Raw genomic sequence first — 12,496 nt, 5'->3', positions numbered from 1 at the left:
GAGGGCCTGTTGTTCAGAGGCAATGACCAACCGAACTCAACTACTTTTGTTGTGTTTGGGTAGAGGGGACGTCTCTCAACAGGTTCCAATGCCGATTAATATATTCTTACGAGGTCAAGAAGTGAGGAGCGTTGAGGAACAGGCCGACCAAGCAGCCAGCAGCGGTGCCAGCAATGGGGATGGTCAGGATCCAGCCGGTAAGCAAGAGGCCAACCCGCTGCCAGTTGACGGCCTTGTAAGTGCCGTTGCAGAGACCAACACCAATGGTAGCACCGGTGATGCACATGGAGGTGGAGACGGGGAGGCTGTACTGGGCGGCGAGCAGGACGGTAATAGCGGCGCCCATCTCCATGGAGCAACCACGGCTAGGAGAGTGGTACGTAATCTTGTTACCCATGACTATGTTTTGTTAGCTTGCGTCCAAAGAACGTCACAACACAAAATACTCCGACCGTTCATGACTCTTTTCTTCGACTTACCCTTCATGATGTTATAACCGTAGGTGATGAAGCCAATGGCGAGAGTGATGGCCAGAACAGCAAGCTGCCAGACAGGGACAGGGTTCTTGCCGCTCTCGTTGACAGTGCCCGTCTTCCAGGCAGCGTACATGGCCGCCCAGGGAGCGGCAGAGTTGCCAATGTCGTTGGAGCCGTGAGCAAACGAGGCAGTGCAAGCGGTGATGACCTGGATGAAGGAGTAAGAGTGCTCAACCTCGTTGGGGTAGCGGCGGGCGTGGGAGTACACGCGGGCCATGCGCTCACCCTCAGGGGTGCCGAGGACACCGGTCTGCGCGGCGTGGATGTCGTAGTTGACGCCGTAGAGGGCGCCGCAGACAATCATAGCGGGCAGACGGATGAAAAAGCGCTTAATGTTGTGCAGCTCGTAGATGGAGCCAGCGCCCATGGGGTGGTCGCGGAGGGTGCGCATGGCCCAGCCGAGCGGGCCGGGCTTGGCCTCAAGCTTGGCATTGAGCTTGCGCTTGGACTGCTCCATCATATCCCTGTACTTGGCCTGGGACTTCTCCTCATCAAAGTTGGCTTCCTTGTTGGCATCGACGACAGTGACAGCATTGTCCTTGAGCGGCTCACCGGCGCCGGCCTCGGCATCGGCGGACTCGGGAGCGGACTCAGGCTCCATGTCTTCCTCCTGGACAACGTTGTAGTTGGGGACTTTGACGCTCTCGCCGGCCTCGACGGGGCGACGAAGGAGGGCGGGGCCGTAGAAGATGTGGTACCAGCGGATGGACTGGTCCTTCTTGATCATGAGGCAGTAAATGTAAGGGACAAAGAAAAGGGTCGCAATCAGGGCAACGCCGGCAGCGGTGCCGACAATGACCGAAGCAACCCACCAGGAGGGCTTGTCCGTCAGGTGGTACTGCGGCGCACCCTTGTAGACGATGGACAGCGTGCAGACAGCCGCGGCCAGGAAGAACCAGAACGGCGACGTGTAGACGGCCCACTTGGTGGGGTTGGCACGGAGGAGGACGATGAACTTGATGAGCAGGTAGATGGAGGCGGCGAAGCCGCCGGAAATCAAGGGAGCAAGCGCCAGGCCGGAGAAAACGGCGCCGAGACCCTTGCCCTTGTTCCAGCCCCACTGGACATGCGAGGCACCGACCGTGGCAACACCGACACCAGCGACGGCCGAGATGATGGAGTACGAGGACGACACGTGGGTGGAGTGGGCGGTGCACCACATGACCCAGGACGAGGCCGCGGCGATGGCGCAGGCGAAAGCGAGGAGCTGGACGCCGGCGTTGCCTTCAAAAGCGGAGGCCGGGATGATGCCGTCCTTGATGGTCGACGCGGTACGGGCACCGGTGGCGACGGCACCGGCAATCTCACAAACGGTTGCTAGGACCATGGCCCAGCGGTACGTGATGGAGCGGGAGGAAACACTCGTGGCCCACGAGTTGGCAACATCGTCTATCTAGTCAGCGGCGTGAACAAAAACATGAACGAAAATTAAAACGAAACAAAAGCAAACAACGGCGTGCTGTTGTCACGTACTGGCACCGTTGTTGAAGGCATCGAGCAAGGCAAACACGGTGCCAATGCCGAAGATATAGTCGTATTGGTGAAGAGTAGGCATTGTGGCGGTGGTGTACCGGTGAGAGGGCCGTTGTCGATGGGTTGCTGGCTGGCTGAAGGTGGTCGTCTGGAAGACAAGAAGAAACAAGAAACGAACAATATCGAAATTGAGAAAAGACCAGGACGACGGGTAGATATGTACGTCGAACGCCGGCCGCTGCACGGCGGCTGTGGAACGATCGTCCGTCGGTTCTACGTTGTAATAGAAAAATAAGGTAATACATCCCAATAGCGTCCTGTGGCACACACGCAGCTACTAGGCTGCTTGGCATATCTGAATGGTTCACCGACGCAGAATGCTTGGCCTATGGGACCGCACGCGACAAGCATCTTCTACGGGCACTTGGATTCGCCAAGAACGAGTTAACGAAACCTTGCTCGGTCGCCCAAAGGAGCAGGGGGGCATACTGACACGTGCCATTCATGGAGAGAGCCCGGATTGCACACGTGCTCGTTTACGCTGAAAAGAGCCATGAATCTTTGGAACGTTCCATTTTTGGAAGACGGGGCCAAATCCGTACGGAGTACTCCGTACATGGTACCACTAGGTATTTGGGTGGATCTGCTTTCTATTGTCGAGTTGTCGAGTTGTCGAGTTGTCGAGACGCCGTCAAGGGCGGTCTTGAGGAACGACGCACTCCAAACTGTTTTTTGAAGATGCCCACCCTACAACCCGTCTTTTGCTACCTTCATTCTCTATCCCAAGAAGATAACAACAGCTTGGGAAACTCCAAAGTGACGGCAAAGGCCGGCTGGACCGAGACCTAATCGCGGGAAAGGTCTCTGGCTGCCTGGAAAGGGTTCTGTTCTTCTGTTGGTCCTGAAGGCAATCCGTTGGTGTTTATGCTTATTTACATTGACAGGAACCCGGGCGGCGTTGATTGGTCCATTATGCCTGTCTGGCCCACATGCACCCGCGCTAATGCAGTAGTGCTGAACGCCACATGGGATTTAAAAAAAGGGACTTGTAGCCATCCAGTAAAATGGAAATGTTCGGTGGGCTTTCCGATCATCGACCGAGTTTTCTATAACGAAACAGATCGTTACCTCTATGAGAAAGAAACATATCGACGAATTTGCTACCGCGTCTCATCGTCTAGTTTTTCACTTGTCTGCATCGCCGAAAACTTTCTGACGACAAAGACTTGTGTGGCCCGTTCGGTGTCAAGTTGGTCTTTTTCGTTCAATTCGGTCTTGTTATCGATCCACTCTCGCACCTTGGCGATAGCCTTGGCGGTCTTGGCTTTGAGCACGACACACAGAGCAACTTAAAAACGTGTTAGAAACAGCGACTGTCATTGGTCGGAACGTTTGAAGGCATTGATAGAAACAGTCGAGTTTTCTCGTGAGTTGCTTTTGATACGTCCGCGGAACTGAAAATGTCTTTTGGTTTTCTACTCTTACGTCCAGTCTCACATCCTACTGGGCCTCGGTGGCTTGGCGATGATTTCCCACGACGCATCCCCACCAATGTGTGGGCGGTTACCTCCTCCGCTGCTGTGTTTTCTTTGAGAAATTGTCAGAGAAATTGTCCATTATGCTCCGGAAAGGTATTGGTTTGGGTGGCAATGTCCGGGAAAAGATACGGAGGGAGCGAGTCAGCTCGTTGATCCCGTGTGCCAAGGAGAACACTTCTGCATGAATCGAATAGCTGTGGATGAGATACGAAAGTACGGCTTACGACGGAAAGAAACTCGGTCGTCCCAAGAGGAGCACACGGCTGCACATGGCTACAGCTTTGTCGTTGTGTGGATTGTCACGGCATGCATGCTACTCGGCGCGCGACCGAGGCTGGTTGAGAAAGGAAGTCAGGAATCCCAAGAATTTATACTGGACAAAGACGTGCATGAAGAGGAAAAACAAATTCGCAACGTTCGAGCTCCGTTTGTTCTGTGTTTCAAGCTTTCGACGTGCGTCCTACAGCGAAATCAAGCTTTGGTGCCCAGACAGGCATTGCACACGCTGGCACAGTAGTCAAGATTCGATCCGCCGACCTAGGGCGTTTGTGAGAGGCCGCCCAGATCTTGGCCTTCTTGTGACCATCGTCGGATGTTTGGGATACAGGCTCTTAATTCTTGTTCCACGACCCGGAAGCAGGATCCCACTCTTGTGCGTCTTGACAGTCTTCGATGAACCTTCCATCCTGGCCTCTAGAGCAGTAGAAGTGGTCCCCATAGTCCTTGCGCTTGGCCGCTCGAAGATCAATGCAAGGTACGGGTCGTTCCCATATTGGTCTTCGTTGAATCCGGTCGTGCTACTGCGCGCAAGGTTGGAAAGAACAGCACGCTGAACCTTCCATGCATGGAATGTCATGTGGGCCGTAATCGCCGAGTCTCAATTTCATTGGCGGACAAACCTGGCTGTCCAAAGAGTGGCTGTTGTGCCAGCAAAACATAGTGTCCTTCGTCGACGTCGAAATCATGTTGCTCTCGGCAAAGTCGTTGGACGATGATCTTCTCGGCTTTTGGGAGTCTTGTAAGTAGCCGCGTAAAAGTCGACGTATAGAGATAACGGATGTGGTGACGCACGGATGCACACAGTTTGATATCACATGGATCGACGAATAGCCACCTACCACAACGTCGCAAGGTCATGTCATGAGGTATATTCCGTACACATGTATATATAAAATATGCCTAGCTTGAGAACCAAGATTCACGACATCGCCATACTGACTTTTACTCGGCTCATGGACGCCGTTTGAGAACACTCACTTGCAAACCGACGCATATACTAAAATGCCAATACTGGCAAAAAGGTCATCGTGCCGGCGACTTCCCGAAATTTTCAGTGAACCAAAATATCTCGTCAGTCAGATTAGAGTCCCAAGGACGGTCGACGGTGCTCATTAATACCACGTCGCTATGCACAATATAGGTTATCTACGACATACTTCATGTGCATGACACCGCGTACTGCACGGACCTTAAAAGCACCGACGCACTGGCTACCAAATGTGCACTACAGAACAGCACTACGAACATCTATACATAGCAATACCACATCACGTCCCTCGAGAGGCGACCCCTCTCGCACAGGTGAAAACACCGCACACTTTCCTGTCCTGTTGCTCACCAACCCCAATGCGCTGTCCAGCTTCGTTTCGTATGAAGACAGTATTCTGGTCGACGCATGTCACACGTATCACGTTTGCCATGTGCCAGAAAGCTAGGAAATTGCACGGCAGCGTTCCTGGCAGCTGCCGCTCAGGTCGGCTACACCGCCACGACGAAAGCCGTCGCCACAAGCAACTACATAAAAGCAGCCGACCACACCTCTATCATCACAGCACACAGCTTTTGCGAGCAAGCGACGGACTTGGGCGAGATCCGCATGAACTTCACCGCCACCGGTTCATCCGGCAAGCCCGCTCTGATGCGCTTCATTGGTCTTGTCGTGCAATGGTCCGTAATGGTCGCGGGCGTGCCGTCTGGTGGTGTCTTGTCAGCATGGCTGTCGGCGTACATCAAGCCGGGACATGTTGTGGGCACCATCTACGCGGACCCGGAACTGTTTGCCGGCAAGGCCAAGCCGGCCGTGGTTCAGTCGGTCCACCAGACGGCGGCCGGGCCGTATTTTGATTTGCGGTACAAGTGGCTTGGCAGACAGTGAACGATTTGCGACACGTCGGGTATGACGGCCTCGTCGATCGAGGAAATCCGGCCGTGGATCCAGCAGTACCTGACAGCGGGACGGGGCCCGACCGGGCTCAATATTTCCCTCATTGGGTACGACCTGGAATGGAGTGACGCGTTTGTCGCGGGCAGCACCTGTGCCGCGTGCGACCACCAAACGCTGCTAGCGTAAGTCTCGCAACAACGTCACACACTCTCCGCGGCACGCAGCTGGTCGTGAATGTGGAGGCCACCACGAGCTGGATAGTGGCGGACCTGACGATTGGAACAGTCACATTGAGTCCGAGCAGCCACGGCGTGTCATCAGCGAGTGTCCGTGTCGCAGCTGGCCGACTTCAACGCCGGGCTGCCCGTCTGCGACTGTAACCGGCCCTGGGGCGGGTGCGTCAACGGCATCACGTTCTGCCTTCCTAATGAGCAATTCGACAGCAGCGGCTGTCCATCGTCGTTGGCCCTTCGAAGCGTGACGAGCGTGAACTTACAAGGAAAAAAGAGGTCGACGGGATGTACGGATAAGGTGAGATGTAAAGTCGGTGAACTTCCAGATGATGATAATGCTTGTTGACGTGTGTTGGCGACATATCGTTTGGGCAGACAAAGAATGGCCGTTAATTGTGGCGAGGGCGCGACTACGACCCATTGTGTTCGAAAAGGGGAGGAACGGCCCTTTAGATGGTCTACGTGGAATATTTGTCAAAATCTGCCGTATGAGCACTGTAATCTAAGCGGGCTCGTGGAGGAAGTCGACTTTTAAGAAACAGACAAACGGACAAAAAAGTTGACTGATGCTGAAAGTGAAACAATGAGGATCCAGTCGCAAGATGGGCGGCGTGCGGTTTTTTGTAGTGCTTGCCATCGCCTGTGGTCCGGTATTCCCCACTGAAATAGCGAGCAGCTTGTGTTGCTGCACCAGGCCCTACTGTCTCTACAGGCTTCTGTAATTCCGTTCCGCTAAGGAGACGATTGGCCTGGCCTTTTGCTTGGACAAAATCAGATCAGCCTTCCGCAGCTCACGTTACGACGGCGATCGACAGAAACGACCAGAGAACAACCCCATAATCAAGGACGCTGTGATAGACACGCTACGCAAGATGACCGAATTAAGCCACGAAAACGAAAGGGAAGCCGACGTCTCATTTCACACACGCACGCACACATGCACAGAAACATAAGAACACGACCATGTCTGAACACCACACGACAAAGACCGCAACGGGTGGCAGTTTGGTCATTGGCGGCTGCGGCTGCCTTGGATACCACCTTGTGCGCCATCTGCTGCGAGACGACGCCCATCCGCTGCAGCCTGTCCATGTCCTCGACATAAACACTGGCAACAATCGCGTCGATGGCGTCTCGTCCTACTCATAAGGCGGCATCACCGACGAAGCAGCCGTCCGCTCACTGCTCGACACGCTGCAACCACGCACCGTGTTCCACATGGCGTCGCCGCCGGCATCGCTGCCGTCGAGCCGCAAGAGCGAATTTCACGCGACCAACGTCGTAGGCACGGCGACACTGTTGCGGGCAGCCGCCGAATGCCCTTCTGTCAAAGCATTCGTGTACACGTCGACCGTCGACGTCTATGCCGATCCGCCGCACGACAATACGGGCGAAGACTGGCCACTATGGACCGATGTTTTGGGGGACGGAAAGGGGAAACGCCCCAAAATGAGCGAGTACTGCCGCACGAAGACGGTGGCCGATGCACTTGTGCGTGCCGCCAACAGCGACCCTGGCCACATGCAAACGGTCGTGCTGCGGCCGGGACATGTCTACGGCGAGCGGCACACGCAGGGACTCTACGAAATTCTTGCCGCAGCGCAGGGAAACGCCCCTCTGATCCAGTTGGGCAGGCGATCCGAGGACAGCAGCAGAGTGCTCATGGAGGCGGCCTCAGCGGACAATGTAGCGGCCGGCCACGTCCTGGCAGCCAAAGCACTGTTAGAAGGGAATACCGCCGGCGTGGCCGGTGCAGCGTTCAACCTGTCAGACGGCTCGCCTGTGCCCTTTTGGCACCACGTCCGTGTGATCTGGGGCGTTGCACGTGGTCGAGAGGCCCTCGACAAGATCTGGGTGCTGCCACCGTGGATCATGGTCGCTGTAGTCGCCGTGGCCGAGTGGTCGTATTGGGCTTTTTCGTTTGGCAAGGCCCAGCCGCCGACCGAATTCACAAGTGCGTCTCTGTCGTACTGCATCGAATCACACAGTTACAGTATTGACAAGGCCCGGCGTCTTCTGCACTTTGCACCAGTGGCCAAGCACGACGACAATTTGGCTGCGTCGGTGCGGTGGGAACTGGCACGGAGGGGGCAGCCAATATTGGGGTGACAACTGCTCACGTACAACCCAAATCATGGTTGTTTAACAACAATGACAGCACGCATCATTTAACGAATATACCGTTTTGCCTCACCACGATCAACCATGGACCCTCCCACACCACACTGCCCTCTACATCCTACACGGGAATCCGCGGTGCTGCTAGTTGGTCTGGTCGTCGACAAGAATCTCCTCCTCGCCAACCACAACGACACAGTCTTTGTCGCGTTGCTCGTTTGCGGGCTGTCAGTATTGCTGACACAGTACGCTATAAGCGCGCCACGGGGAATTATGCGGCAGACAGCACCTGAATCCATGAGCACCATACCAACATGCGTAATATGCACTGGCCAACGTCGCGCCGAACCTGCACACTTTCTTTGGCATCCCTGGTCCGGACGACATGAGCGGCCCACTATCCAGCAACTGCAGGTACTCCTAGGGCATTCCAGAGTACTTTACTCTTTATGGAAGGACGGGCCCTGGCGTGGTCTTCATGGTCGACGACGTGGTTATGGAACAAGCAAAATTGATTTGAAACAGGACATGACGGCGCGTAGTGTCAACCTCGAGGAGCATTGGGCAGTTCAACAGTCGTTCTATTCAGAATTGAAAATAAAATGAAATGGAAAAGCAAATTATGCTTGCTTCTGTAATATCGATTATGTCGCTAGTAGTTGCGACCGCATAGCACAAAAACGAAACGAAATAAAAGAAAGACAAAGGGAAAAAGAAAAGGAAAGGAAAAGGAAAAGGAAAAGAATAAGGAAAAGAAAAGGAAAAGAAAGAAAGAAAGAAACGAAAAAAGAAAACACCAATCGGCCACTTCTGAGTCAGTCCACCAAGGTACACTACGCATTCCTTTCATTTTTATATCCCTCCGAGTTCTGAATTTGCATTCAGGCAAACCTTCACTCAGTCCCTCTTTGCCGCTTCCGAGATCGGTCCTCTTCCAAGAGCGTGTCCTTCATGACTGCTATGACTTCACGCTCCGACACCTGTCCGTCTCTTTTTACCGCGTGCCATCGTTCGACATCCACAATGTTAACCTAGTCCAGTCGTTCGCCAACTTCTGAATACAAGTGTCAGAATGTGCGCCATATCGTCTCGTGCCATTCATGAACTGGGATGGTGGTTTCTTACCGATGAGCGACGTTGCCAATTTGGTACTTGGCGCGGATGTGATGGTTGTGTCGTCAAGACCGCCGAATGTATCAGACACAAATACAAATGCACCAGGGTCACTGGGCATTACAATACACAGAAAGAAGTATTTTTCGCCCCTAACCAGGCCACGCACCTCCTGTAGGCCTGTCAAAACAACACGGCAGGCCGGAGTACCCGCAAGTGCAGTGGGCCGTTCCGTATCCCTCGGCTTGATACAGGACAAATAATCGGAACAAACCGTATGAGCAAGACGAATTGCAGAACATTAGCAGAAGAATTAAACACTCGAATTAAACACTCGCATCACCCAAATCGCAATAGAGGGGGCCTTTACCATCTCGGGCTACAAGTTTGTTCATCAAATGGGAGCATGTCGACAATAAGTGGCACTGGATCTCGATCTCAACCTCGGGCTGGGTCATAGGCCAAGAAATGCGTAAAGCGGGCAAACCGTTCTTGGTTTCGATAATTGAATTTGCGATGCGCATAGTTGAGCAGACGCTGTTCAGCGCGGATGGCCTCCCGGCGGCGGGGCCGATCTTGGATACGGCTGTGGAGTCCGCCGTCACGATAACAGGTCTGCGCGTTGTGCAGCGCGCCATTGTCACTCCAGCGACAAAGCTGAAAGGCGGTGAAGACCCCTTTTATTGACCCCCTTGACCGTCAACGCCACATTATGTACGAGACACCAGGAAAGGAAGTCACACCTCAGCCTCGTGATTCTTGCTATGATTAGCTCCAGGCGGTGTGCCGGGGCAGAATGTATCTTACCATTTGCACGAGGAAAGAACGGCCAGCTTGACGACATAGTTGAGGTCTGGTGACAATAGTACGTACTCGTGATTCGTTTACCTGCTCGATGCTGGATGTTGACATATGCGCTTTCGGCCATTAACACACTCCCTACAGTCTCACATCGCAACAACGCACTATGTGGAGACGGGGTTTATTCGGCGACGGGGCTTTCACCTCTCATGATTCGTCCCACGTTTCTCCAGGCCATCGTCTTCTTGACGCATCATGTTTATCCCTTCTTATCGTCGACCTTGGCTCTATCACCACATAGGCCGCTACATCGGGAATGTATACTCAACATGGACAGGCAACACGGTTGCTGTCGGCAGTTGCCGCGTGTGTGATCACCCTCTTCAGTCAGAACACGGCACGACCTTCCTAAAACGGTGCCATCCAATCGCCAAGGAACCAGAGCTACGACGAGTATTAGTAGTGTGGTTATTTTGGTGTGCACCCCGCTCGAGACCTCCATTGAGATATCAAAGCGATATCGCGGCTGTCTAAAACAGACGGATCCAGATGTTCTCGATTGTCCTTTTGACTCCCGGTTCAAGCAATAAATTCCTCGACCCTCTTTCGTATTTCTTTTGGTGTTCGCTTTGATTTAGACGTTTTGATTTTTTATCTCCTAATTATACAACATGGATCTATATCTCATCGTCCTCCTCGTATCAACGTTAGTGGTCGGTCTCTGTCTCAAGCAGCGTAACAAGAAGCCCAGGAGCAACGAAGCAGTCGGCAGAAGCGCAGAAAAGTCAGCCAACGATGGCAAGATCACGCCTCCACCTTCTATCACGCCTTTGCCAGCATTCGACTATACGACAGTCAGACCAGCTCGGTTCCGTCCTTACAAGCCAGCCTATCACATTACCATGGCGCTGCAGTCCTCCTTGCCCGAAGACCTTATCGTCCTCGACAGCAACTATCGAGCGCGCATCGAGACACGGCGCAGACTGATGGAGAGCAACCCAAACATAGTCATGGGCACCATCGGCACACCGGGAGCCAAGGCGGCAGTGGATGAGCTATATGCCTACTTGATGGACTATCTGCCTGCACGATACTCCTCGATCTTTACGAGAGCGGCTTCCACAGCGTCGCTACACAACGCCGCCACTGGACAAGATATTCCGCGCAGTCCACCTACCAACCCACTGGACGCCCTGCGGACCCTTGGCGAAACGGTCGAAGACGACTTGTTTTTGTTGCAAGAGGAAGGCATCCAAACACCAGCCGGCGATGGTGGGTCGGCTTACCCTGAAACAAGCCACCGCCTGGTGGCCTTCCTCTGTTGCTTCCCGTCTGGGTTCGACCCGTCGGCAAAGCTCGGATTGCTTCTCAGGGACATCCACAAGCCGGTTCCGTCCTACGATAAGATTGGGCCGAGCATGGAGCGCTTCTTCAAGCGGCTCGCCGTTGGCCAGAGCGTGAGACGACTTAATGTAGGTCTCTCTCTTGCCCTCCTTTGTACTTCCACTCTCACGAGAACGTACTCATACATATAGTGGTCTGTCCAAACACACGCGAACTTGTTCGTGCCCAATGGAAATCATGTTCACAAAGGCGACGATGCCGAAAACGACACCGATGTTGACATTGCTCAAACGCACCTTCGGGTCGAGTGCCAAACTCTGACACGCCTTCCCGCCACAAAATCAATCCTCTTCTCCTTCAAGACGCATCTTTTCCCACTGCAAGATCTCAAGAGTGAATGTGTGGGTCCCGACCTGGCCGATGCGATTGAGGGACTCAAAAAAGGAAATGCTCCCGGCATGTGGACATACAAAGGTGGCGTGCGCTGGGGCAAGGCCGTGTGTGAGTACCTGCGCTCGTAAGAGCTGCCGGGCGAGCAGTTCATACATGACGGGATGTAATGACATAAGTATAGAACGACGGACAATGGTTCGATGAATCACTGCGAAAACACGATTTGAAATTGCCTTTCAATGTACAATTTTACTTACCTTGTGTCTCTCGAAGACAATATATAGACCACACTGGTCCAGTCCTTTACTGTCAGTTCTGTGCTGGACTTCTCGCTCCCAAACAGTCCTCCACGACGTCAAACTTCACTACTTCGCCGAAAAAATGTGCTACATCAAATGGATTGCCGTCCACTACGAAGGCTGTGGCCATGACGAACACATCTACGACAGCATTAAACAGTGCACTTATGCGGCCCGCGAGAGAAGCGCCTGCCGCAATCTTCCAGGCAAGATCATTCTTAGGGAGTCGTTTTCGAGTGTGTGCAGTAGCTGTCGGTAACATGTAGATAAGGTAGGATGTCTTCAAGACAGTGAGCAGGGTCAGGTGTGAAAGGGCAGGCACAAGAAGGTAATGATTAATGCATTGAATGAGGCGCGAACGAAGTTTGCTTAACGAAATAGGTGCACATGCGTGACCACTGCTTTTTATACAAAATCTAGATATACTTATTTCACTAATCTAAGGCCTTCTGGTCTTCAAATAGCAATCGTGATCTTTTGCGAC

The 12,496-nt window shown here is 53.4% G+C and overlaps 4 protein-coding genes across 4 annotated transcripts; 3 read left to right on the top strand and 1 right to left on the bottom strand.

Moving 5' to 3' along the window:
* Positions 1–106: 106 nt before the first annotated feature.
* Positions 107–2,091, bottom strand: SPBR_01474 (solute carrier family 20 (sodium-dependent phosphate transporter); the record flags this gene model as incomplete). The annotated part of the gene is made up of 3 exons (XM_040759784.1): positions 107–399; positions 480–1,925; positions 2,010–2,091. 3 exons carry the CDS (start codon positions 2,089–2,091, stop codon positions 107–109), a joined length of 1,821 nt encoding a protein of 606 aa, XP_040619986.1.
* A 3,131-nt stretch (positions 2,092–5,222) lies between these two features.
* SPBR_02096 (uncharacterized protein) lies at positions 5,223–5,702 on the top strand (the record flags this gene model as incomplete). The annotated part of the gene is made up of 1 exon (XM_040760405.1): positions 5,223–5,702. One exon carries the CDS (start codon positions 5,223–5,225, stop codon positions 5,700–5,702), a length of 480 nt encoding a protein of 159 aa, XP_040619985.1.
* Positions 5,703–7,162: 1,460 nt separating this feature from the next.
* Positions 7,163–8,053, top strand: SPBR_01951 (uncharacterized protein; the record flags this gene model as incomplete). The annotated part of the gene is made up of 1 exon (XM_040760260.1): positions 7,163–8,053. One exon carries the CDS (start codon positions 7,163–7,165, stop codon positions 8,051–8,053), a length of 891 nt encoding a protein of 296 aa, XP_040619984.1.
* Positions 8,054–10,647: 2,594 nt separating this feature from the next.
* Positions 10,648–11,841, top strand: SPBR_01805 (uncharacterized protein; the record flags this gene model as incomplete). The annotated part of the gene is made up of 2 exons (XM_040760115.1): positions 10,648–11,448; positions 11,512–11,841. The coding sequence occupies 2 exons, from the start codon at positions 10,648–10,650 to the stop codon at positions 11,839–11,841; spliced, it is 1,131 nt and encodes a 376-aa protein (XP_040619983.1).
* Positions 11,842–12,496: the final 655 nt, after the last annotated feature.

This window comes from Sporothrix brasiliensis, assembly GCF_000820605.1.
Source record: "Sporothrix brasiliensis 5110 chromosome Unknown Cont18, whole genome shotgun sequence".
Lineage (NCBI taxonomy): Eukaryota > Fungi > Ascomycota > Sordariomycetes > Ophiostomatales > Ophiostomataceae > Sporothrix > Sporothrix brasiliensis.
This window is presented reverse-complemented; position numbering and strand designations above follow the sequence as displayed.